This window comes from Gossypium hirsutum, chromosome A07, assembly GCF_007990345.1.
Source record: "Gossypium hirsutum isolate 1008001.06 chromosome A07, Gossypium_hirsutum_v2.1, whole genome shotgun sequence".
NCBI lineage: Eukaryota > Viridiplantae > Streptophyta > Magnoliopsida > Malvales > Malvaceae > Gossypium > Gossypium hirsutum.
Window position 1 is genome coordinate 94,641,130 of NC_053430.1, and position 27,965 is coordinate 94,669,094.

General features: G+C 30.9%; 2 protein-coding genes and 1 long non-coding RNA gene across 3 annotated transcripts; 2 read left to right on the plus strand and 1 right to left on the minus strand.

The window, feature by feature from the left end:
* Positions 1-1,436: 1,436 nt before the first annotated feature.
* Positions 1,437-2,658, plus strand: LOC107955512 (uncharacterized). Its single transcript, XR_001699995.2, has 2 exons — positions 1,437-2,076; positions 2,336-2,658. It is a non-coding gene; the product is annotated as an uncharacterized lncRNA (long non-coding RNA).
* A 2,392-nt stretch (positions 2,659-5,050) lies between these two features.
* On the plus strand, positions 5,051-6,962 carry LOC107955510 (desmethyl-deoxy-podophyllotoxin synthase). The gene is made up of 2 exons (XM_016891302.2): positions 5,051-6,118; positions 6,199-6,962. The coding sequence occupies exons 1-2, from the start codon at positions 5,213-5,215 to the stop codon at positions 6,820-6,822; spliced, it is 1,530 nt and encodes a 509-aa protein (XP_016746791.2). The 5' UTR covers positions 5,051-5,212; the 3' UTR covers positions 6,823-6,962.
* Positions 6,963-12,848: 5,886 nt separating this feature from the next.
* Positions 12,849-14,502, minus strand: LOC107955509 (expansin-A5). Its single transcript, XM_016891301.2, has 3 exons — positions 14,309-14,502; positions 13,936-14,224; positions 12,849-13,411 (listed from the first exon to the last, which is right to left on the minus strand). The coding sequence occupies exons 1-3, from the start codon at positions 14,469-14,471 to the stop codon at positions 13,102-13,104; spliced, it is 762 nt and encodes a 253-aa protein (XP_016746790.1). The 5' UTR covers positions 14,472-14,502; the 3' UTR covers positions 12,849-13,101.
* Positions 14,503-27,965: the final 13,463 nt, after the last annotated feature.

Sequence of the window (27,965 nt, forward strand, 5' to 3'; positions counted from 1 at the left end):
AAAGGGATCGACTTTTTAAAACCAAATGTGGAGTCGCCACCAATCTTTTTGTTTAAGTGTGATTGGGTCACCTAATAAAACATTTTGTTTCATTCAAATCAATTTTGGTCCATGTAAATTTAAAAAAAAAGGGTTCGGGAGCTGGTTACGTGTGAAGAAGGGTTAGCACCCTCACTACGCCCAAAAACTGGTACCAGATTGATTAAGTGTTGTCCTTATGTCTAAGGTTTTTAAAAAAAGTTGAAATATGGTTCCTTTTAAAACATTTGAGTGGCTCAAGTTGGTCGTCAAAATTCTCTCATTTCAAAGGTATATAGCATCACATCCAGCATGATAGGACACGATCCTTTATACCTTTGAAAACACGATTGATTTTTTACTCCCAAAAGCTCTTAGGTTGAAAATTACAAAAGGGATGTTCAATTATTTAGTCCAACGAAAAATCGAAACCCAGTACGGTAGGGCACGACTTCCTGAGTTTCCAAATATTGAACATTGCCTTTGTTTTAATGAATTTTCCAATAAACAATTATGAAACCCGCTCAAAATGCATTTATTTAGTTCGTTTGGGATATAAAAGAACAAAACAATTAAAAATTGGGCCCAAATACGTGGGAGACAAAACATGGTATCAAGCATAGCACAAATATATGTGAATTCAACATAAAATTACACTATTGAATAACAAAGATAACAATGCGAACATACAATTTGACATATACAATAATGACCTCCCATCCCTTCATATTGAAGTAATATTAACAATCAAAGCCTAATGAACTTCCTTTTTCGAAAATATATATTTTATAACATTTACATGGAAAATTAATAAAATGTAAAACAAATTTTGAAGGGTAATAAAAGAATTTAAAAAAAATGAAGGGGAAAAAAATTGAAACCAATACATGTATGTAATTTTAAACTAAATTATATGTACAAAAGTTTTAAAAATAGGCAACATGAGGGAATTCAAAATAAAATTTGAAATCAATGAAATACAAAACAATCTGAATTAAAATTGATAACATACATAAAATGCAAAACTTAATAGAATTAATATATATATGTATAAAAATAAGAGATGAAAGTGTTAATATATATATTATATAATAAAGTAGGCTCTTTAAACGAGCTAGCTTATGTAATTAAATTCAAGAAGTGATATATACATAAAATAATATGAAATCAACACTATATATAAAAAATAATGTATAATATAATTTTTAAAATAATATATAATGTATAATGTATAAATTTTGAAAACAAAAATACATGTATAAAGAAAATTTCAAAATAGAAATTTTACATAATAGAACAATTTAAAGAAACAATTATACAAATGAATGAAAAAACAAATTAAAGCAATATTTAAAAAACTATGTTAAGATAATTTTAAAAACAAATAATAAAATCTTAAATAAAAATGAATAAAACATAAATTAAAAAAACTCCATTGAAATAAAAATAAGATTAAGAGGACAATTTATAAACAAATAAAATTAATAAAACCAAAGATTAGACTAAGATGAAACATGCACCAATGGTCAGGGATCTAAAATACAAATATCCCAAGCTTTGAAACGCTGCATTTAAACAAGGACCAAATTGCAGCAATACGTAAATCACAGGGAAAATGTAAAAACAAATAAACATAATCAAGGCCGAAAAACAGATCAATGCAGGATAGGAGGGACTCGTCGCACAAATTGACCTTTCAAGGTGAAAAGGAGCGGATCCGGGCCTCCAAACGGGTCAACGCGCGGATCTTTGTTTCCAAACGGCACCGTTTCACTTTGTTAACACCAGATCAAAAGAAAGGAAAAGAAAACCCTAAAATTAACACTCATCCACTTAAAAGCAAATAAAAAAAAACTTAAAGCTTATTCCCCTTTATTCATTCGGTCGAACTTAGGACATCTTTCAACTGCCGATCTATCCCCATATTCGGCAAATGAACATCGCATGAAGGCCTAATTTGGCCTTGTTAGACCACGAGTCCACTCAGAAGCTTCAAGATCCTCGCTTAAGCTTTGATTACGACGAAGCAAGCAAGGACATGAAGGAGCCAGCATTAAGGTAAGTCCCTTTCTCCTTATTTTTCTGTGAAAAATCTATATGTAGGAACAAAGAAAAAAAAACTAAATCAGAACACGGAAAAATAAATATGAAATCACCTTAGTTTTTCATTGCTTTTTCTTTTGTATCTAGTATTTCGTAATCCCCATTTTTACAGATTACATTCGATTTTATAGCCGAAGAGAAGAAAAAATAAGAATAAATCAAAAAAATCCAATTTCCTTGCTGTCATTTCTGTTTCTCGTGTATTCTGTTGCAGGTACGAACGGAGCCAGCTAGAGGTGGTGACGCACGTGGGATGAGGCATGAAGACACATGTGGGGCTGGTACGGAGGCAGCAGCGGTTTGGTGGAAGCTGCTGGAAACCAGTTACGACACAAGGGAAAGGCACCTTAGGGTTCCAAAAGTTTCAATTTGCTTGGGCCATTTGGGCTAATTTCGAAATTGGGCCATTGGGTCTATAAATTAAATTTAGCTTGGGTAATAATTTGGGCTAAAAACTTGTATTTGGGTCTGGTGAAAATTGTAATGAATTATTTCGGATTTTGGGCTTTAATTTAATTTGGGCTTTTATTTTTTTTATATTTTGGTTTTTTTTTATTTTTTGGGTTCATAGTGGGCCGGACAAATTGAGCCTGCTACAAGGGTGTTACAGCCAGAGCTGGTAAAATTCACTTTTTAGAAAATAATTTCGAATTAGTTTCAAAAATAATTAATAATTTAACTCGTTTTAGGAAAAATATCAGTTTAATTAAGTTATCTTGTTATTTTAATTTTAGTTCCAAAGTTGTTAGAAAAATCATATTTAAACAATTTTAGTTCCAAAGTTGTTTTTATATTATTAAAAATATATATTTAATATTTAAAAATAATATTTAAAAAATAATATTATAAATTTAAAAAATATATATTTAAAATTTAAAAAATATATATTATAAAATATTTAAAATATAAATTTAAAATTTTATAAAATTAATAATAAAAAATAAGGAAAATAAATAAATAAAATAAAATAAAAATAAAAACAAAACTTAAAAAAAGGACGAATGTAGAAAATTAAAAAAAGTTAAAAAAAAAGGAAAGTGGCAAGGTGTAAGGGGAATCTGGTGGTGCCAATTTAATTGGCTCCACCAGAAAATGGTAAATTTATTTTGAAGTCTCTCATATTTCCAGAATTTGCAGTATTTTTATGTTATTTATACAGGTGGTGCTATTCTATATGGTTCCATCAAAAAATTAATTTTTTTTCATGGATGCTGACGTGGTATGTTGGTGGCGCCAAATCATTTTGCTCCACCAATTTTTACGGTAGATTTCAGGTCATTTTTGTATTTAATTAAAAAAATGAGTCATTTTGATAATTAATTAAATTTGTTGAGTTATTTTTATAAAAAACCCGAAAAAGAAAGAACCCTCCATTATTAGGGCTTTTTTTTATCAAAATAACTCAAATAATTTAATTAAGTATCAAAATGACTCACTTTTTTAATTAAACACGAAAATGACCCTAAATCTATAGTAAAAGTTGGTGGAGCCAAATTATATGGCGCCACCAACTTGCCACATCAGTAGGGAGCATAACAAAATTAATTTTCTGGTGGAGCCATATAGAATGGCGCCACCTGTATAAATATAAGGGAAATACTGCAATTTCTAGAAAAATAGGGGACTTCAAAATAATTTTTTATTTTCTGGTGGAGCCAATTTAAATGGCGCCACCACCAGACGTGACATGCTGCTTCTGATTTTTTTATTTTTATTTTTAACTTTTGTCTTTTTCTTTAATTTCTTTAGTTTTTTTCTTTTTTTAAGTTTCATATTTTTCCTTATTTTATTTTGTTTGTTTATTTTTTGTTATTAATTTTAAAAAAAAATTAAATGTATATTTTTATAATATATATTTTTAAAATTTAAAATATTATTTTTTTAAATATTAAATATATTTTTAATAATATTTAAACATTAAAATTTTTAAATAAAATTTTTATAAAAATTTTTAAAAGCTTTAAATATCTTTAAAAATATCAGTTTTTACATAGAATTTTTTAAATTATTATTTTTAAATTATTTTTAAAGATATTTAACCATTTTTAAATTTTTTATTAAAAATTTTATTTAAAAATTTAAACATTTAAAAGATATGATCTTTCAAATTTATTATTTTTTTTATTTTTTAATAATATAAAACATTTAAACATTTAAAATTTTTAATAAAAAGCTTAAAAATGGTTAAATATCTTTAAAAATAACTAATAATAATAATTTAAAAAATTCTATGTAAAAATTGTTAATATTAAAGATATTTAAACCTTTTTAAAATTTTTTATTTAAAAATTTTAATGTTTAAATATTATTAAAATATATATTTAATATTTAAAAATAATATTTAAAATTTAGAAAAATTAATTTCAAAAATTAATTTTTAAAATTTATTAGAAATAATTTCAAATATATATTTAAAATTTTTAAAAAATATATATTATAAAACATTTCAAATATACATTTCAAATTTTTTAAAATTAATAACAAAAAATAAATAAAATAAATAAACAAAATAAAATAAGAAAAATATAAAACTTTAAAAAAATTAAAGAAAAAGACAAAAGTTAAAAAAAATAAAAAGAAAAAAAGTAAAAAAACCAGAAGACTCCTATTTAAATTGGCTCAATCAGAAAATAGAAAATTGTTTTGAAGTCTCCTATTTTCTAGAAATTACAGTATTTCTTTTATATTTATACATGCGACGCTATTCTACATTGCTCCTCCAAAAAATTAATTTTTTTATACTTCCTGCTGACGTGGCAAGTTGGTGGCGCCATATAATTTGGCTCCACCAACTTTGACTGTAGATTTAGAGTCATTTTCGTGTTTAATTAAAAAGTGAGTCATTTTGATATTTAATTAAATTATTTAAGTTATTTTGATAAAAAGCCCTATTATTAGTATTATTTAATAAATTTAAATTAATATCAAAATTATGAATATTTTACGAACAACCCCTGCTAGGTGGGGTTTAAATTATGGAACTGACAACCCTCAACTATTACAACTCCTTAAGTTAGCTACAATCATCATCCTTTCCTATAAATCCCTCTAAAACAACTAGAGACCTTAAAAATCCTATACTCCAATATCAATGGAGCTGCTTCTTTTTCCCTCTTTGCTTATCTTGCTGCCTTCCTTGTTCTTCTTGTTGGTCATAGTTAAAATAGTAAAGAAAATCAAAGCCATTGATTCGAACAAGAAACTGCCACCAGGGCCATGGAGATTACCCTTTATAGGCAACTTACATCAGCTAGTTGGCTCACTACCTCATCGAATTCTCACAGATTTGGCCAATCAACATGGACCCTTAATCCACCTACAGCTTGGTGAAATTTCCACCATCGTTGTTTCATCACCAGAAATTGCCAAAGAGGTCTTGGTAACACATGGCACTATCTTCGTTGATAGACCTTATATGATTGCTGCAAATGTGATTACTTATGGTTACAGGGATATTGTCATGGCACCATATGGCAACTATTGGAGACAACTACGAAAAATTTGCACAGTGGAGCTTTTAACAGCAAAAAGAGTGCAATCCTTTGAATCAATCAGACAAGAGGAAGTCTCAGGTCTTGTGAAATATATATCTTCAAACCAAGGGTCGCCAATCAATCTCACCAAGAAGATATTTTCGTTAACATATGATATTACATCAAGAGCAGCATTCGGTAACACATGCAAGGACCGAGACTCTTTCATAATAGTTATAGATGAAATAATAAAGTTGTCTTCTGGATTCGGTCTAGCAGATCTGTACCCTTCTTTTGGATTGCTTGAGCTAATTAGTGGAGTGAGACAGAAAGCTGAGGCTCTCCGTGAGAAGAGTGATGAGATACTTCAAGGCATCGTTAATGAACACAGAGCCAGCCTGAAGAGAGGAAGAATAGGTGAAGGAGAAGCCAAGGAAGACTTGGTTACTGTTCTTTTAAAGGCTCAACAACATGGTGATCTTGAATTTTCCCTTACTGACACGGAAATCAAAGCAATCATTTGGGTTAGTATTCAAAGCTTATAACTTTATTGAAAAGCAAATCTATCATCAGCTTGAAGTAATGTTGGCTCATATAATCTCAGGATATCTTCGGTGGAGGGGGCGAAACATCATCAACAACCGTAGACTGGGCAATGGCAGAAATGTTGAGAAATCCAAAGGTGCTAAAAAAGGCACAAAATGAGGTAAGACAGGTCTGTCATGGAAAAAGAGATGTGGATGAAGCAAGTCTTAATGAATTAAAATACTTGGCATTAGTTATCAAAGAAACCATGAGGTTACACCCTCCATTTCCTCTGTTACTTCCAAGAGAAAGTCGAGAGAATTGCGAAATCAATGGCTACCAAGTACCTACCAAGACCAAAGTCATAATCAATGCATGGGCTATGGGAAGAGATCCTAAGTACTGGAGTGAAGTTGAGACATTTTATCCTGAAAGGTTCCTAAATAGTTCCTGTGATTTCAAAGGAACAAATTTGGAGTATATCCCATTTGGTGCAGGAAGAAGGATGTGTCCAGGCATATCATTTGCGCTTCCGAACATTGAGTTGCCTCTCGCAAAATTGCTTTACCATTTTGATTGGGAGCTTCCAAGTGGACTACCGCATGAAAATTTGGATATGTCTGAAACATTTGGCTTGACTGCGAGAAGGAAAGACGACCTTATCTTAATTCCGACCACTCATAGTCATTTATCTGCCTACTAACATTTTTATTTCCGTATAATGTTATATAAATAAATATGTTTTTTTCTTTTTAGTTTTTATCATCTATTGACTCGTGATGGGTGCTCCCATAAATTTATTTTCAAGTTCAGTTTCTTAAAGATAATGAATTAATGATGTAATTGAACGTCTGATTTTGATCTTACTTAAAGCTATGTTTTTTTTTTATAGAATTAAAGCTGTAATATTCTTTGAATCTAAGTATTCAAGTTTACGTAAGCTATATCATAACCTTATCTTTTTCCACTGAAAAACAAGCGGTACAAGACTGACTTTATTCGCCTCATTGTTAGACCATTGGCGCCAACGCAGTGCCCGACACATGGGTCAATCCTTTTCCATTCCCGGAATTTTTAGCTTGTAAAAATCAAATTTTGCAGGATGATCTTAAAATTTTAATAAATTACGAAAATAATTCAATTTCTTATTATATAAGTAAATGACTTGAAATAAATAATAAAAGTTGATAGAGTGAAATAGAATTGTGCCACCAACATGTTACGTTAGCCATGGAATTAAAAAATTAATTTTTTGTAGAGTTATAATAAATGGCGGCACCTGTATAAATTATAATACCCCAAACCCAGCCTAGACGCTACGGTCGAATCTGGCAGTGTTACATGAGAGTACTTTCAGAAAACCTTTCATTAACATGGAAGTTATGACATCATTCTATTATACGAAAACCTTATGTTCATTTCCAAAACTTATTTGTGGTGTCGCCATTTATAAATCAACAAAATTAAACAAGTTAAAATCCCGAAATAAACCCAAAACTATTCGAGCCTAAATACAAAAAAAAAATAATCCCGAAGATAAATGTTAAATGAATGCAAAAAAATAGAATATAACTCATAAAACCAACACACGACTAGCAGTGGTCATCGTCTAGCCCTCCTCTGCACCGATCCATTTACTGCTGGGGATTACTTGACAAATAAAAGAATAAAGGGTTGAGTTTTCGCAACCTCAGTGTATACGTCCCCACAGTAAAGCATGCATGTAAATGGATTTTATTGGAGATCTCATTCATTTCCAATGCGACTGAGAAAGGAGAAGGCCAGGGCAACCAGATTGAGAAATCTCCAAAGAAGATATGAAAAGATAAGGGTAGTAGCAATGAAAGATTTTATTGGAACTTGCTATCGGTTGGTAAGCTAGTATAGAGATTTGAAAAGACAAAGAGTTAGTGGGTACCAGCTGTTTTGATAGTGATTGGGTTAGGTTTCCAATTTTTTTTATTTCATTTATCCTTTATATTCTTTGTTTCTCTTGGGCCTTTTATGTTTTTTGGGTTGTTTCTTCTTTATTTTTTTTCTTTATTCAGGCCTTAGTCTCATAGTTGTAAAGGAGTTTTTAATTTTGTTTATTTGTTTAGTTTTCAATAAAATCCAGTCGCATTTTTCAAATATATATAATGTACTACTATTATACATAACTATAATATTACATCATACTATAATGTTTAATCATGGATGCATATATATAAACTATTAATATATTATATACTATATGATATGATATAAACATTCTAGGAATGTCAACTTTCAAATGTATGAAAAGTATAGGGACTTAAAGTATATTTCAACCAGTACAATAAATAATAATATATGATAATAATTAATATAGTCTGTATTACTCTACTATTATAGTATATGATATAGTATTATATAGTGAAATAATATGTTTCCTGAGTATTAATATGGATTATAATAAAAGATATAGCATTAATAATTATATGTAATTTAGTATATTAAAATACATGTTTATAATTATAACTAACAATACATAAAATATTATTAAAAATTAATATATTAAGAAAATATTATTTTTTAAAATTAGATCTTGAATTGGGCTTCAACTTTTTTACAAATTGTATTTGGGTATTGGGTTTTATTTCTTTTTATTTTAGACCTCATATTTGGGCTATAATTAGTTTATTTTGAGTTTGGGTAATAATGAATATATTATTTGGGTTAGGGTTTGGTATAATGTATTTGAATTTTAGAATAAATATTTTAGAATATGAGTATTAGGTTTATAAATTTAATAAGAAAGATAAAAAATTATTCAATTGTCAATATAATATAATAATGAACAATAAAAGATATTTTCGTTAATTCATATAATATCATAAAATAATAAATTTTACCTACAATAAGTATTTTAATTATTTTATATAAAATAATTTTATTAAATATATAAAATTTATGTTTTTTTTATAAGGCAAATTTGAATGTGTTGTCATTGTATAAAAGTAAAATAAATTATTACGACCTAAGCCCAAATTCGAAAAAATTTGAGTTCGAAAGGGTCCAAGCTTAAAAAAATCCGAGTTCGAAGTAAACCCTACTTGAGCCCGACCATTTGCTAGCTCTAACTCAAACCCCATCAAAGTAGCAAAAAAGAAAAATAGTATTGAAAGAATTCTAATCGAGTCCAAGTCATGGATCTTCAAGATAAAATTTTCAAGTCATTCAATCCAATCTCCTTAAAACATAGAATTCAATTCGACCCAATTTTAAAGATTTGTTCCTTCTTAAGAATCAATATTCAATGATGGGGCAACATACATCAAAGGTAATGACACAACTGTTTTGTTAAAAAATATAATTAACTCTAAATAAGGTAAGTTATGAAAATTACGCATTGCCAAATATAATTATAATGATTTGTAGGACCAAATTTCTGCCCGGGCCCAATCAAACCAGCCCAAATTAAACACCCCACTAGACCGACCACTAACTCCATCACCCCCACACCCTACTAAACCATCCATTACCTCCATCACCCCCACTACCTCCATCACCCTACTTGTTATAAGTTGTAAAATTTGGCTATAAAAACCATGGAAAAACTATTGTAAATGGAGGAATTTTTAGGGAGGAATTTTTTAGAGAATACACATACGAAATCAAAGAGAATACAAATCAGATTTTTAAGGTAACTTTTTATATTATTCAATTTTGTTTACTTTGGTGTTCACATTTTTTCTCTACACAAACGAAAGAAGGGAAAAGAGAGGGAGTTTACTTCTGATTTTATTTCCTTTCTGATTTGGCCCCAAAGTTTTCATTTTTAATTCAATTTAACCCCTTTTTTATTTTTGTTATTTTACTGTTAAATTAATTAATTTGAGCTTTATTCTCATTATTTTTATATTTGTTTTTTTATTATTTTCTATTAATTTAATTAATTTGAGTTATGTTTCATATTATTATATTATTTATTTATTATTATATATTTATTATGTAAATATATATATATTTAAGTGAAGTTAATTATTTTAAATATAAATTTCTATTATACATAGACTTATTATATTATTTTTTTATACCATTGTTTATTATCGGTTACCATTTTTATATCAAATTATTATTATTTACTATTTCTCACTATTACTAATTTAACATTGTTATTCCATTTTTTTTTACTATTATCCCCCATATTTAATGTTATCGTCAACATATTTTTTTTTATCATCATGTTTTTAATATTATTATTAATACTATTAGCACAATGTTTATTACATTATTGTGTTTATTATTACTGTTGTTTTATTAATAATTTCTATTAATTACTATTATTATTATTATTTATTATTTATATATGGTTAGCATTATTCTCATATTATTATTTTCATGTTGTCTATTATCATCATTTTAAAAAAAATCTATGTCCTTAATTCATTTATCCATTGATCTTCTCTCAAAATTTTTCAAAATAAAGGCAATGTTCGGTATTTAAAGAATTCGAAGAATCGTGCCCTAACGTACTGGGTTTCGCTTTCTTTGTTTGTTTTGAATATTCGAATATCCTCTTAAGGTTAAAACGCACGTTTTAAAGGCAAGCTCACAATTGAGGGTCAAAAATGTTGTGTCCTAACGTACTGGATGTAATGTTTTTTTACCTTGAGGTGAGATGGTCTTTAATACACATTTGACTTACCTAAATGTTTTAAAAGCCAATAAAAGGAGGATCGCGTTTTGAACTCTGTCCAAATCTTTAATTTTCGACATTAAGACACTAAATAATCAATCAAGTACTAATTTTGGGCGTGTCGAGGGTGCTAATCCTTCCTCGTAGTAACTGACTCCCGAACCGGTTTTCTATTTTCGCAGACCAAAATCGTCGTTTTGAAAAATTTATTTATTTATTAAAAACGACTGTGTTTTGAGGTGATACAATCACACCCTATTAAAAACGATTGGTGGTGACTCCCAACTTTTCGTTTTCAAAAGTCGATTTCCCGTTTTCAAAAAAAATAGTTTCGACATAATTAATAATATTGTTCTCGTAACTCTTTCGATAAATTATATATATTTTTAATTTAATAAATTAATAAAATATATAAATATTAGAGTGAATGATTTAATAATTGATACATAATTTTTATTATTTAAAAAGTCGAAAGGAAAGGAAGAATTCACGTACTTGAATTTATTTCACAAGAAAATTCTTTCAAATAGTATTTGGATCAAGAGAACGTGCTTTCTGTTGTAATGCATTTTCTTTACAACATCAAGGCATAGTGTTAATGCTTTCTTTTTCACTTTCAAATTTCAATCAAAATCAAGCAAAAGTCTAATAATGTTATCCACTGTGAATTAAGTATTAGTTTAATTAGTATGGTTATTGTTGTCAACATAGGAGAATGTAGGTTTGAGTGTGCTGAAGTGTATTATTCTCTTTATTTATAGGTTGAGGAGGGTTATGAGTAATTTTAAACTTTATATAAAAAAAAACTAGATATGATCATTACTTATAATGAAATTGTTAACCTTCAAAATGAAAATTATTCATTAAATAATAATTTAAGACCAAGTAATTAAATAAAAGATGGATAAGACTTGATTTGTACAGTCTAAACGTCACAATTCTTTTTTTTAACATTAGTTCCTAAACTTGATTATTGTTCTCATATTTGAGTCTAAACCTTTTTTTTGGTCTAAATTAGGCTCTGAATTTGGTAATTAAATATTCTCATATTGAGAGTTCAACTTTTCTTTATCCAAATTAGTTCTTGAAAACCCTAAAATTTAAGCCTTAATATGAGAACAATTGCCCCAACATGGAAACAATTGATAAGTTCAAGGCCTCACTTAGACCAAAATAAATTTTAGGCCTCAATGTGTGAAAAGTTGCCAAGTCCAAGTCCTAATATAGTAACAATTGTCAAGTTTAGGACCTAACATGAATAAAAAAAAGTAGTTCAAAACCTAATGTGAGAAAAAAAATGTCACCATACTCTCATGGGACACTCTTTTTCAACTAATCTTAAAAGGGTAATTACTTCCTTAGATTCCTAAACGTTTTATCCTTGCATGCTTTAATTGGCGACACCAAATTTTTTATTATTTTTTTTTGTACTTTTAATGTGGTACCCTCTTGGAAAATAACAACACTCAATTCTACTATAAAAATCACATCATTTCTATAGTTAATTTTAAATTTAAATTATTTTCATAATCTTTTTAACTTAATAGGTGAAATTCCTTAAAAGAAAACCCACAAAACTCGCATAATAGATTTTTTTAACGTCAATACTTTCTTTACACTTCAGTGTAGCGTCGGTGCCACCAAAATGAGGCAAAAGTTTTGAAAGTTGAGTTCAATGCTGGCTATCAAAGCTTTTTGAAAAGTCAAAACGAAGTCCAAATCTCACCACCGACGGGGTCTTCAGTGAACAATCAGCGTCACTCAATTGATTTTGGTAGTCCAACCGCTCGGATTTCCGATCAAAGTTCTTAAGCGACTAAAATTTTAGGTTTTCAATGTCGGTTCTCGGTCATAGTCATGATGTTGTTGTAATGACTGGGCTACCGCCCTAGTTCGATAGATACCATACGAAATCTCTACTTCTATTTTGCTAAAAAAAATAAAATAGCATATAATTAAATAAAATTTAATTAAAGTGTCCAACTATTTTAGTCTTAATTTAATTGATATCAACATTTTAGCATTCAATAATAATTTAATTGTTGTATAGTAAAACAGCAACCAAAGAAAACTTTGCAGTAGCTTTTCACAAGCAAAAGTACATTTTGGCTTTAAAAAACAAAGCTTTTATATTCATAATAATTTGATGTAATCAATACGCAAATAGTAAGTTTTCCCAATTGGACAAAATCTTACCATCTTAAAAAGTCTAAAGATAAAACCATAGTACAAAAATCAATGGCTAGAATAACCCCCAAAATAACAATCACAATATACCACTATATTATAAATCCCCAGAGGAGAGAAAGGTTAAGTCGGTAATTAAGACCTAAACTGGCGACCAATGTAAGTTTGTCCGAAAGACCAACTAGATGGAGCAACATTGTAAGAGACAACAGCACGGCCATCACTGGTTGTGACAACAAACGATAGACTTTGTCCATTAAGGTAAGAATTGCTTTGCCAGTTCTGTCCCCAGTTTCTGGACATTAGTTGCCATTTGGTCCTTGATCCTTTAATGGCTACAGAACGAACATCACCCGCACCTCCAACATTGGTGACCAGCACTAAATTGAAGTAAGAATGTCCATTGATTGTGAACCTTATTCCTCCTCTTCTCTTACACCACACCCTGAAAAAAACGATAAACATTTTAATCAATAACTCGTTAAAATGTAATGTGTTGAGGTACGGAGATCTAATCTCCATTATCACTTGGACCGGAATTCAAGACATTGATATAAAGGAGAATAGACATTTTATTGGTAAAAGTATTATAGAGACGTTATATATAATAGGAATTAGATTGCATTTTATTCACTCTATTCAGAAAAAAAGATAAATTGTATCTTTTACATTAAATCAAAGAGTAAATTAATCATTTCTGTTAAAAATTCTATTCATTTGTACTATAAAAAATTAGCGTTGGTGATAGAATGACCAGATATTGACACAGGACGTGCCACATGTATTTCATGCTGATGTATATGGATCAATTTTAAATGGTAAAAATGAATGAAATTTTAACAAAATAACTAGTTTATTCTTTAATATAATGTATAGAGATTAATTTAATATTTTTTAAATAAAATAAACAAAATAAAATTTGACTCGTAATATATGAGCCTTCATTGTACTTTCACCATATTTTTTTACCTTCTGTAAACGACAGGAACAATACCAGCTTTGTATTGGGCAATGTGTAGGAAAATAGGTTGGGAGAGATCAAAATGGTGATTAGGAGGGTCACACCACCCTCCCGGTGGGCAGAAATTAGTGGCGGTGACCACAATGGAACCAGGCAGACACCATTGTGGGTCATTAACACACCTGATCTCATAACATGCACCACAGCTCAAGCCATTGTTAAACAATGCAGTACTCAATGCTGCTGTATTAACACCATACCCTTGGCTGTATAGGTTTCCATAGCCACAAGCTCCACCTGTACAACACAAAACCGAAAATGTAAATTCATGTCACTATATGTTTCTTGAATTTGGTTTTGGGTCTCATGTATGCTCAGTACCCATTGTGCCAGAAGCATCACCACCGCCATAGAAAGTGGCATGAGCATTGATCCAGGGTCCAAGATATCCATGATGGCCGCCATGGTTATGTCTTGGAAAACCATGTACAAAGTTGAGGATTGATGAAAGCAATAAAACTACAAGAAACCCGAGAAGTCCCATTGCCCTGCAAATGATCCAAAACACAAATACTCCATAAACTAATGAAAAATATAACTATATTTAAATAAAAATTGGAAGAGGAAATAGAGATTGGGAGTAGTAAATGAACCTTGAAAAGAGTTGATTGTGGAACTGAAGAGGTGTTTGAAGGGAATAAATAGAGGGCAGTCAATATTACAACTTACTGACAAATCTGACACCTATTAAATTGTTGGACTTGGGACCAAGCAACTTTTATGTCACTAATTACATATTAGTAATTGATTTTAGCTCAAATTTTATTTTTAAATTTTTTTAGATTTAGAGTTGAACTAAAAATATATTATTCAAAATTATTCTATTAATATGTAATAAAAAGATAAAATTATTTTCATACTAAATTTGAAATTCAATTTTTTATCTTAAATATGAGTTTAAATAAAAAATTTTAAAATTTTAAAAAGAAAGGCATTAGTGGGTTCTAATTCAAATTTAATTTTTACTTAGGAATTTAAATTGTCTAGGCATGATTCCACAATGATATTTTCACAAATAAATGTACCAACACGAGTATCGTTTACACAAATAGGGTTTAGAAGCGGTTTTCAAGGCTCAAACCGCGTGGTATTGATGGGTGTGGATCGGGAAACAAAAGAAAAGCAATCCATGAAGCATTTGAGTGAGGTTTAAGTGAATTTGGATCTTAGTTTGAATTACTTAAATGAGTTAAACATCACATTCACAACCATAAATGATAACAATATTTTTTTTCCATCCATTTTAGGGTTTAAATTTAATCTTGTTCAGATCAAGATGATATTTAAGTAAAGTTCTAGCAACAATAATGATTTCAATATTTGAACTCAGTTTAAATACTTAGAAAGAAACTCACTGTCATTTTTTCTAACCATTTGTTGGTTATATGCAAGCAATATTGGTGCATGTGTGTTCAAACTTTAAAGGTAACATTATTTAAAAAAATAACTATAAACCTCGAATATAAATCATAAAATGAATATAAAGAATACAAAAAAAATTCATACATGAGAAGAAAGAACATAATTCCGTTTTTTTTTATTTAAGCTTGGAATATGATATTGGGGTGAATTTTTTATTAACTTGGCATTAATATTAATATACTTTTTTTTCAATTATAAACATGGTAAAAGTATCATGGAGGCAACTGTACTAGGAGTCACCTCGTATTTTTTCTCTTTTATTTAAAAAATAAGCATAATTCATATACGTTAAATCAAAGAGCAAATTAGTCTTTTTAGTTAAAAACTAGCATGGCTTACGGAATAACTAGACAGTTACACATGGTGTGTCATGTGTACCTCATGTCGACATATATGGACTAGTTTTTAATAATAGAATTGGATGAAATTTTTAATAGAAGAATCAGATTGCTCTTTGGTCTAACCTATAGGGATTAATTTACTCATTTTTTAGTAGAGAGATAAAATGCAATCTGACTTCTAATATAATAAACTTCATGATACTTTTACCTACATAATACCCATATAATATTAAAAAATAAACACATAACAAGAGTAATTTTTTTCCCAGCAAATGCAAAATATATTAATAAAAGGGTAAAATCATTGTAGCTCGTGGTGTTAATTTGGAAAAGGACCAAAAACGAAAACAATGAAACAACATCAACACTCAAACACCAATAAGCATGAAAAGTCCCCTCGTAAAAATTAAAATATCAAAATTCACCAACATGTCTATTCTTCTCAACGTAATTATCGATCAATATTTTTAGGCATGCTAGACCTAAAACTTCAGAGCTACAAGTACTGTATCCTCTCATTTGGAAAAGGAGATAAGAAATAAATAAAAAATAAAAGTTGACAATTAATTAAATTAGGGTTGACCGATAATCTTAGGGTCATGATTCATTGAAGTTGTTGAAATATAAAAACTATGATTAATTATATCAATTCTTTATATAATATATTAGGTGTAAAATATTATTGAATCGGACACTAACTCGATTAGATAATAATAATAGTATTTGATTAAATTGGTGTCACGAGCCAATCATACATTAAATGATAAAAATATGTTTCTTTTACAATATAAATTGTATTATTTTGAGAGTGTTTGTCATTTTATATTTTTAGTAAAAATAAAAACATGATAAAATTTAAACTCAAGCTCTTATAATTTCTTTTTAAAAATAATCTTTATAATTTTTAATATTTATATTTTTCCATTCAATTAAAACCTTATTTATTATTTATATAATTTTTTCTAAATATATTTATTGAATAATTCTAATTTTCAAACCACAATACATATATCATAATTTAGTATATACATCAATCAACTGATACAAAAGCAGTCAATTTAATTTCTAAAATCAGAAAATAATAAATAAAGTAAAATCAAGTTGTAAATAGTAATTTTATACTTATTGTAAGAACTTATAAAAATCACGTAGTAAGCACACACACACACAAAAAAAAAAACAACTCTTTCCTCGTTAGTTACATTCTTGCTTTGACTCTTTTTTTTCGCTTATCCAAAAAAATATAATATAATATTTTATTATTTTGTAACCTTGTATATTAACGTTACTTTTGTTAATGATTTAACTTTTTAATAAAATTTTAAAAAAATCTAAATTTAATTTATTTTCATATTATTTGTTAATATTTTCATTATTTTGACTTTTTCATATTTTAAATATTTTTAATATAGTAAGGATTATTTCTTTCGATATTCTTAGTCTTGTTGTCGTAAAAAACTCAACTTTGAGGGAAGATGAACTGACAATGTGCTTTCACAGCTTTCGTCAACAGGGTGAGTGAACGAATTCATAGGTCTACTTTGAAGGATGCTTTCATGGTATATGGAGAGGTGCTAAATGTCTACATCGGGTATTGGAACCATAAAAGGAGGTATGATAAGACAACTTTTGCTTTTGTTCGATTCAGATATGAAGTTGACTTGAGGCTTACGATCCAGAGTGTAACAATAGGGTTATTGATAGGCTCAAGATAAAGGTAAATCTAGTTAGCTAGACTTCGTGTTTGCATGCTTTCTTTTATTAATCACTTTATCACCCGAATTTTCTTGGGTTCAATTCTTGAAACACTTAAAGTGTTCCATTGTAGCACTTATAAATATTACAACTGACCTATCACATTTGCAGTACATCACTATATTTATTATTGTATTTGTTTTGATTCATAGCCTCGACGCATGCATACTAGTGCGCGTTCAGTTATGGCAGTATAGCTCCGAAGAATGAAGTTTTTGGAATAACATGTTCATTGCAAAATATGAAAATGGTGTTAATAATTTACTCCTTCAAAATGTACACAAACATAATAAATCTTGGGTATGGAAGAACATTATTCATCCTTTTGCTATAATGTTGAGCATGGGAATGTTTTCAAAGCTTATATCTGCTACATTGTTAGGAATGGTAAGCTTAGTAGTTTCTAGACTGACAAATGGATATGGAATTTCAAATTTGAAAGTCAAAATTTTCACATGGAAACTAATGAGGGGGAGGATCCCAACTAAATTTCAAATGGTGAAAAGAAGAGTCATTTTGTTAAAATCTGCGATGTGTTCCTTCTGTCAATTGCATTTGAGACAATTGACCACTTATTTTTCGAGTGCCATGTTTCGTGGAGCTATTGGCAACATTGGTGCACTAATTGGAACCTTAACTTAGTGCCACAGGGTTAGAACTTTAGTCTGGCAAACTGCGCAGCCTTGGGCGATTCCTTTGCTTCAAATCTGCCTAAGTCAACCTAACTCTCAAAATATGAGATTTCACGAAGGAATTTCTCTAAGGCACCGAAATAAAGTAGAAAAAAACTCCCAAACAAAAAAGCAAACAACAAATAGAAAAGCTACAAAAAGAATAAGCACACCAACTGTTTGAGTAAATGCTCTTAAAGAGTTTCTATTACTTTGAAAAATTACAATTGAGTGGGACCAATGAGATGATTACAAATGAGGGGGAAGATCTTTATTTATAGTTGAGCTCCCCTCGATCCAACTATACAGTTTAAATTACATCGACGATCGAGATCAAAGCTTATCTACAAGATAATAGTCCTAAGGGATTTAAACTCTATACAATCTTATCCCTTAAGATTACAAATATTAACCATGGTAACTCTAGTTTTACTAGAGTGTTTCACTTGGCCACCTAGGCTTTAAGTAGACGGGCTTCATGCATCCCACGAAATCGACCCAGTTCAAATGGGTTAAATGAACCCCATTTAATCAGTTGACCTCCATAGGATGCTTTGTGTGCATTCGTCACTGTATTTGATCCATGACTTATGACATTAGTACTACCATATGAATCTAAAAGCTTTTAAGGCTTGGAACGGTACCTATTGTGATTCCCATCTTAAGCTTGTTTAGAGAATTTTTCTTTTTTTTCACATTCTCATGGTTGTTATAGTTGTAAAGAAACGAAATTGTGTTTAATGGAAATCTTTTAGACTTCGTTCAACTCTATGATACCGTTGTTTTGAGACTTAGAAGATGATGCCAAGCGAAATGGACTGAAGCTAGACTTTCTATCAATGATTTCTTACTTTGTCCTCCTAATTTTTTCCCTCTACTTAAGGCTACTTTGAGTGGTCATCATTGCAATTGGTTTTCGCCAACTCATAGAGTCTTGAAATTTAATATTGATGGAGCAGTCTAAAATAGTGTGGGCCTGTTGAGATTGGAGGTTTTTGAAATATAGTAGTGGCGTTTCATTGTTTCAATTCTCTAAATCTTTTGGTTGTGCAGACATTACGTCATTGAACAGTTGGTTCTCAAGAAAACGTGTCAAATTTTCTGTACTTCAAGATGGGGGTTTACTAATGGCCTTATTGAATTCGATTGTAGCAATGTACTAAGTTGTATTAACCGCCCTCATATTGCACTTGGTATTTTCAAGGATACTATTATATACATCTATGGTTTTTTTTGCAAGAATTTGGAGATTAATCATGTGTTGGAAAAAATCTGATTTTGAAAACGGTTTTCTTGCGTAGTGGAAAATTAAAAATTTGAAAACTGGCTTGATTTGTGATATTTATAGCAATAAACCTTAGACCGAAATCGTACCTACGTTTTCGGTTAAACGGATCCTTGATGTTTCAAGCTTTCAACAAAATGATCTTATCTACTATTCTCATAACACAAACTGTTTCGAGCGTATGCTCAAACCAATTGAATCAAAACACAACTAGGAAAAAGTTTTCTTTTCTTTTTTGGGGTGAAAATGAAAATTTTCTCTTCTTTAATAGAAATCGGTAGAATTGTTATTCTAGAAAAATATATTTAATAGTTGAGAATAAATTCTCTCTATTTTTGGACAAAGTAAAAATCTCTCAAAGTTCTGTAAATAGATCTATAGTATCATCTATTTATAAGGAGAGAAGGTAGAATCCTTGTTAAATTGTAGGGGTTTGTTTCAAATAGAAAAACAACTTCCTAATCCAATTAGGAGAAGGAGAGAGGCTAATAGGGTGTGCTTCCCTTCATATGTATTACGATGGGGATTTGTGCCTATCTCATATCGGGTCCAATTATGAGTACTTCTTAAGTTTTTTAACACAGTACTCTATAATGTGATTCAACCCGATTTAGTTTTTCTATTCCCCAAAATAAACTTTAATATTCTATACTAAACAACTTTCTCATCCCTAGTTTACCCCTAGTTAAACTTTGATGATTTTAACCCTGATAAAATTTTTGACATTTTACCCCTAGTAAAATTTCGAGAAGATATGTTTAATATTTCATAACTCAACATGTTCACTATGACCGAATATTTATTTTCATTTTCAAGCTCTGAAACAACTCAAAAACATAAACTCATTCTTCCAATTATTTTTAAGTAATCTATATAGAATTGCAAATGAATCATTTCCATTACCATTTCCATTTTCATTTTTGGGAACCTACATTCATTTCCAAATGATTCTATTTTTCTATTTCAGAAATACCCATAATCATTACTGAATGCTTTTCATTTATCTTTTCCAATTCATTTTGTTCATTTCTATTCCAACTCGTAATTCATTTCCAATTTCAACGAGCTATCGGAGGGAGCGATTGGACATATGTAATTAAGGCTCAAATAATTTAAAATTAAGTTTCAGCTTTTCGTCTATTAACTATAAACTCATCTAGTCATGAAGTCATTCCACTATAGTATCATAACTGAGCTTTTCCTAACGACATACCATTACAAAAGCAACTACTCAATGCTCGTCTAATGGCATTGTCATAAATGTGTTACCCTCATAGAATATCCTTCATCTCTTTGGGATAATATCCGCTCTCCCAATATGATTCTATTTTATCCCATGATAACCATTATATTTTCCTTCATGAAAAGTCAATCATTATCAAATAGTGATCAAGTTATACATCACAAAGGCGAATGACTCGTGGCCACGTTTACTTTTCATCAACCATGTACTACCTATGAGAGGATATCATTTACCCATGTATCGAGCTATGAATTCCACTGTTGTGAATGATGGTACATACTACAGAAGTCGTACACCCAACGCACCAGCTTTCGGTTCCTTATCTATTCGAACCCAGATTTTTACTTACATCAAAGTGTATGAGTCACCCATTGTAACACCCCAAACCTGACCCAGACATTACGACCGAATCCGGCATGTCACATTGAAGTGTTTTTCGAAAACCATGTTTTCATTGAAAACCCTTCTTGATGTTTAGAAACTTTCATCGTTTAAACTTGAATAAAACCTTAGCCTTATTTTTTCCAAAACGTGATTCATTGTAATAATCAAAACATTGTTAACAGCCTTGTAAAATCTTATGGGAAACTTTGAAAACTTGTAAACCTTTGTAGTGGCAGAATCATGTTATTTCAAAAAAACAGTTAAGTATCAAACCTTCTTTGTCATGGCTTAAAGTGAATGGATACTACGCACCAGGTAGGATTCAAGAAAAGAGGAGGTGAGTCAATTAGACTGCTTAAGTACCTAGCTCTTCCATGACCCAATCCTAGACATGCATACATCCATTGCCACACTTTAAGCTTATTACTTGTCCACGAACAACAAATTAAGTTTAAGTCTATTTAAAATATTTATTTCCTTTGAAAACATTTACGTTGCGGAAGCTTTGCTCGGTTATCCTGATATTTTAAAAATAAGTAACTTTTATAAACGCGCCCTAGAGCTAACCAATTTAATAACCCAAAATATTAAAAATAATAAAAAGAGCGGCCTTATTACAACTTTAACCAGAATAAAAATAATCAAAATAATAAATGCAAAACTTATTTTAAAGAAAACAAAACTTAATCTTCGTGGCCACTCTGAATCCCGCCCAGCTCCAAGTCCATCGATCTAAGGCTCACCTACAAATATAGGAAAAAGGGGGGTGAGTTTGGAAAACTCAGTGTGTAAAGTATCCCAACCAGAGCCCAAATCAGTTCAAGCTTTACTGGGCCTAAGCCCTATTCAGAATTTAGTGTTAACTGGGCCTTAGCCCATATTAATATTAATCTGGGCCATAGCCCCTTACAGTAACAGAGTATACTAGGCCTAGCCCATATCAGTATCAATCTGGGTCGTAGCCCTATTACAAGTCGAGATATATTGGGCCTTGCCCATATCAATACAGTTGGACCCATTTCAATACAATTGGCCCATAACAAAATAGCCTCATATGATTAATGCATGATAACCCCATCCAACCCTGCACTTGCCTCCGTCCATCCCTACACTTCCTGTGGGGAATAAATCACCCACGCCATCCCTACACTTACAGTGTTAGCACCGATTGCGGCACTAACTATAATCCGCAGTAAAGCTGCTTATATCAGAATATGTGGCACGGTCATTTAGCACCTAGGGGTAACACGGTAATTTTCATACTTAGGGGTAGTTTAATAAAATTTACTATTCTAGAGTTGACATACATATTCTAACCATTAACACATTAACAGAAGCACCTACCGAGCGTTTTTACCGAATCGGGCCCGTTGGCCCACTAACCTATTTTCGGCCCATTAAGCCCAAATATACCGAAGTGCACGAAATTACGCACTCTGCAATCATACTACTTGCGATTATCAAAATTAACAACCAAACCACCTCACAAGCGCTCGCACGCTCGTAAGTTCCTAAATGCCGGCTTTTCGGCTTTTCGGCTTTTACCGATCTAGTCTATGAGTGGGTGTCGTTTACACACCTATTTGTGACGAAACGCTGACGAGTTCCACACACGAACTACCTTTGCCAAAAAAAATGGACTAGATCTATTTCTGGTCGTTCCAAATATCCAAGCCTTCGATTAGTAGCCTTTAATCCACACTATATTGTTATGACACTACTCCCAATCGATTGTAGATCCAACTACCACACAAGAAGGGAAAAATACTCAACCAAGGGTTCGGCCTTTGTAGTACCTCAAAGTAGTAAGATTTCGGTTTTGAAAGAAAAGATACGAGGTTTGGCTTCAATGGAAATTCGGCTAACCATTTTGTTGAGGATTTAAGAGAGAAAGAAGAAGAATATGAAGGATTTAGGTTCGGCAAAACGATAGGATGAGAATTAAGAGGAGAAAGAAAAGAGAAGAGGGGAAGAGATGAGAGAAGGATAGAAAAGAATAAAAAATAGAAGAAGGAAAAAAAAATTCTAAAGGCCTAAAATATTCGGCACTCTTTAGCTATGGCCGAATGAGTGCATTTCAGCATAGGAATTCTTTTTAAATTTCAATTCTCTAATTTGCTCCTTGATTTTTGGCCAAGTTTGGAGTTTGAATTTCATTCAAACTCCCCAACCGATCAGAGCAGCCTTATCCACCTGCTTGCACCGCTTCAGCACGCTGCTAGGAGTCCTGGTCAGACTCCAACTCCTTCCCCATGCGTGCAGCAAAAACACAACCACTCCTGCGTGAGATGAGGCTCCAACTCCAGACCTCGTCTGCCCATGCGCCCACACCTGGCTACTAAAAAAAACCCAATTTGCGCGCTCCGTGCCTTGAACCCAGGCACTTTCCACGCCCTCCTAGCGTGCTTTGCCACTGGGCCAGATACTTGCTTCTGACATGAATTAGCCTGAACAATTAATAAGGCTTACCTGCGACAGCCGTTGGTTTTTCTAAAATAAAAACCCACAGTTGCACACGCAGGGAATCAAATCCCTGCTCCTTTCCGACTGCTTAACACGCTTAACCACCAGGCCTGACTCCTCCTTATGTCCCATTTTAGCCTCACTTATTAATAAACCTTAATGCCCAGATCCCCTAAAGAAACAAAAATAATTATTTTTGCTAGAGTCTTGGATCGAATTTTTCCCATACTTTAAATACTTCTAAATTTATTTAAAAATTAAAATAATAATAATAACCATAATAATGAAAATTTCAAATACGATAATATATATATTTTTTCCTAATAATAATTATAATTTCCATAAATCAATAAAAATAGATACAGTAAAATTTTCTAATAATAATTTAATTTAAACACTAAATTAACAACAATAATTTTATAAATATATTTGTATCTAATAATTATAATGATAATAATTTTCATAAAAATTAAAATATTAGTAATAACATAAATATTTTATCAATATATATATATTTTTTAAACACAAGTAATATTTAAAACTTCTCAATATTCAGGTTTTCTTCTATCCGAATCCCAGACTCAAAGCCCAACTCTTCTAGGCCCAATTTTTGGGGCGTTACACCCATACATAGTCCGCCATCCACTCAAGATTTTGGTATGCCACGCTATGAATGTTACAAACAAATAAATTAAGAAACAGATTCAGGATCTATTCTACTTGGGTTCATTCCGATGTACTTTCAGTCTAGTTAGTCACATCTATGTCTCTATCTTCTGGGAGTCATCTGCTCCGATGCCCAAGATAAAACATCTCCCCAATTGGACTTGATAGACTACATAATTAGTCTTTTAATTGGTTTGCTCATTTTCAATTAGACTAAGGACATATTTTGGTTCGTCTACTAATATAAGTTGTCTTTCTGTATTACGATCCGACTATGTAATACCCCTTAATACTAGTTAAACATTAGAGAACCAGTAAGCAACATTTGCTTCCATTTTGCTTTGCATGTAAAAATCATGTGAGAACAATATACAAAGTATTAATGTAATTCATGAATAATTTTATTTATCAATCTGTTTAAAAAATTACTGTAGCGACATAAAAATTTTGGTTTCAGTCGCTAATTGCGGCAATCTAGTGAAAAAGTTTGAAAACTGAAGTTTGATTTTAAAATAAAGAGGGAGTCACCACCGATCCTTTTCCTAGGTGTGATCGGACACCTACAAAATTCTTCTTTTTTAGAAAACTTTATTTTTTAGCTTTTCTAAAAAGAGGTAATTTTAGGTCTACGTGAAAATCCAGAGAAAATTAGGGTTCGGGAGTCGGTTACGCGCGAGGAAGGTATTAGCACCCTTGCGACGCCCAAAATTGGTATCTCGTTAAACACATGTTGTCTTAATTTTCAAAAATGCGAACTCAATGTAAAGTTTAGTTATGATCCGAAAAAAAACGAGAAATTTTAGTTTATTCCGGTTTTTGAGAAGGGTATGCCTTTTTAACACGAGTCAATTGACGTTCACCCAACATAGCGATGAACTCGATGACTTAATGTTAAATCGGTACATTTCCTTGATTATTGAAATTGATTTAAATCATGAATGAGAATATTTTCGAAATAATGCAAAGTAAAATAATATGAAATAAAAATCAATAAATGAAAGAGCTAGGCATATATTGAAACAGATAATCGAGGTGACAATAATATTAGAAAATATGAAGGTATAATGTAATAATGGAATTGAACACGAAATGAAAATAATGAATGTATACACGTAATAATAATATTAAGAATGCGTGCGTACGATGATATATGTATATATAGCAATATTAAAAATCCATACAACACGCATAGAACATATACAGTATATGCATACCTTAGAAATGATAAGAATAATAATAAAACTATTTTGTACACTACATAAATACATACATACATACATACATATATATAAACAATAGTATATACAATATAATATTAGAAATATGTGTATAATAGTGTAAAAGAAAAATATAACTAATAATATTAAAATATATACAATGATAATATATATAAAAGATATATGTATATATATTATATAATATAATATTAAAATATAATAATACAACATAAAAAAACATGACACAAATAAAGTATAGTATTAAGAACACATATATATAATACATGAAGAATATACATAATACTAAATATTTAGGTAATATATGCGTATATTAAAAACTAGTAATAATATTACCGAGGTATATACAAATATATCAAGTATATATACGTATTATAAATATATAAATATATAACAAAGCATAGACTAATAAAAATAATAATAATAATAATGATAACATTGGAATATAAAAGAAACAAACATAACATTAATAAAATATTAAAATAAAGTGAAATAAAAATATTAAATATGAAAATATATATGTATACACGTACATAATAAAAATATATACTAATACATAATAATAATGGTAATACTAATAATACTAATAATATAAAAGTAACAAGGATATTTAATAAAGATATAAAAATCAACGAAAAAAAGGACTAAAATTGAATTAAAAACAAAGTTGTGGGGCCAATTTGAAATGAAAACAAAGAAAAGGGACTTAATTGTACGCGCGTGAAACGTTGGGGGACCGAAACAACAATTATTCCTTTCCATTAAAACGCAGCACATTGCCGGGGACTAAATCGAAAAGCGCGAGAAATTATGGGGCCAAATTGGAAACAAGAAAAATGACTTAATTGCAAAACCCTGAAAAAGCGGAAGGACTGCGCGCATAAATATCCCATTCAAACGAAAACACGCGGATCTTCTAGAGGGTCGGGTCGGATGGGTCGGGCATGGCCAAAACGACGTCGTTTTGGGGCTTAAGTGTAGCCCCCAAAACGACGTCGTTTTGGAGGGCTATATAAGGCCTAAAATAACCAAAAAAAATCATTTGGGGAGAGGGAAAGAAAAAAAAAAGAAGAGAGAGGGAAGAGAGAAGGGAAAGAGAAGAGAGGGGAATCCGGCCAGGGGCCGATCACCGGACGGCCATCGGAGGCTCGTCGGCGCCGGCGCCGCTTTTTTTTTTATTTTTTTCTATTTTTTATGTTTATATTATATTGTTATTTTTATATTTTTTAGTATATATATATGGGAAAATAGAACAAAAGACAAAACAAGAATAGATTCACAACCACCTTAGGTTTCCGGTTCTGATTTTTGACTTGTTGATTTACTGATTTTTGGGTGTTCGAATCTCTGCCTTTTGATGTTAAGATCGTAGTATTTCAGATATCAATTGTTTGCTTTTGGTTAAGAAATCGAAAGAGAGAAGAGGAAAAAAAAGGGGTCCCCCCAAAATACAACCGATTCTTCCCTTTGAAATCTCAAAAAAAAAAACATAAAAATCCCCCCTTCTATTACATTCAAATCTGGCATTTATAGCCATTTCAATACAATATTTTAAATTTCTTGCCATTGCTTCCTGCCGTCTGCCTCTGTCTTAGTGTTTGCTTTCTTTTTGTCTTATTCTGCAGGTGACGGAAATCAACAGGTGGGCGCACATGGAGGAGTTGGTGGGAGTGTCAGACGCGTGGGGCGTGGTGGCCAAGGCTGAGGGGCATGGTGGCCGACATGGTGGCATGGAGAGCTGGGGTTTGCTGCTGAAATTTTGCTGAAAAATGTTTTAGATTTTGGGCCATTTGGGCTTTAGGGTTTTGATTTGTTTGGGTTTAAATTTTGGGTTAGATTTTGGGTTTGTAAATGGGCTGTTACTTTTGGGTTTATTATTTGAGTTATTTTGTTGGTATGGGCCCGGGCAAAATGGGCTCGTATAGCTGCCCCTCTTTGCTCGTTGTCGTGTAACGAGAACAGAGCAAAGACTAAGAAGGCCAATTTTGCCCGGTCTCACCAAGTCTTGACTTTATGGTGTTTATCTTCTTCAAGTAACCTCATTTCAGTCCACTGCGTCTTCTTGCTTTGATCCACTTCACGGCAACTTCAAAAAGAGATATGCTTGTGGCTTTAATCCACTCTGCTACAACTCCATGGGGATGAGATTGGTTTTTTTTCGTCTGCTCCACTGGTGCTTATGGAGATAAGACTGGATGTGATTTGCTCCACTACTGCTTAGGGAGATAAGATCCGTGGTTTTGTCCGCTCCGCTACTGCTTAGGGAGATAAGACTTGATGCAATCTGCTCCATTCTTGCTTAGGGAGACCAAGTCTGGTGTCTTTCATCAACTTCAATCTTTATTCTTACTCGGCATGTGATCTTGAGCCCAACTCATTTCTCGCAATATGAGTTGAATTTTGAAAAGCAGAAATTGAAAATACCTCAACGTGTCTTGAGGCTCAACTCATTTCTCGCAATATGAGTTGAATTTTGAAAAGCAGAAATTGAAAATACCTCAACGTGTCTTGAG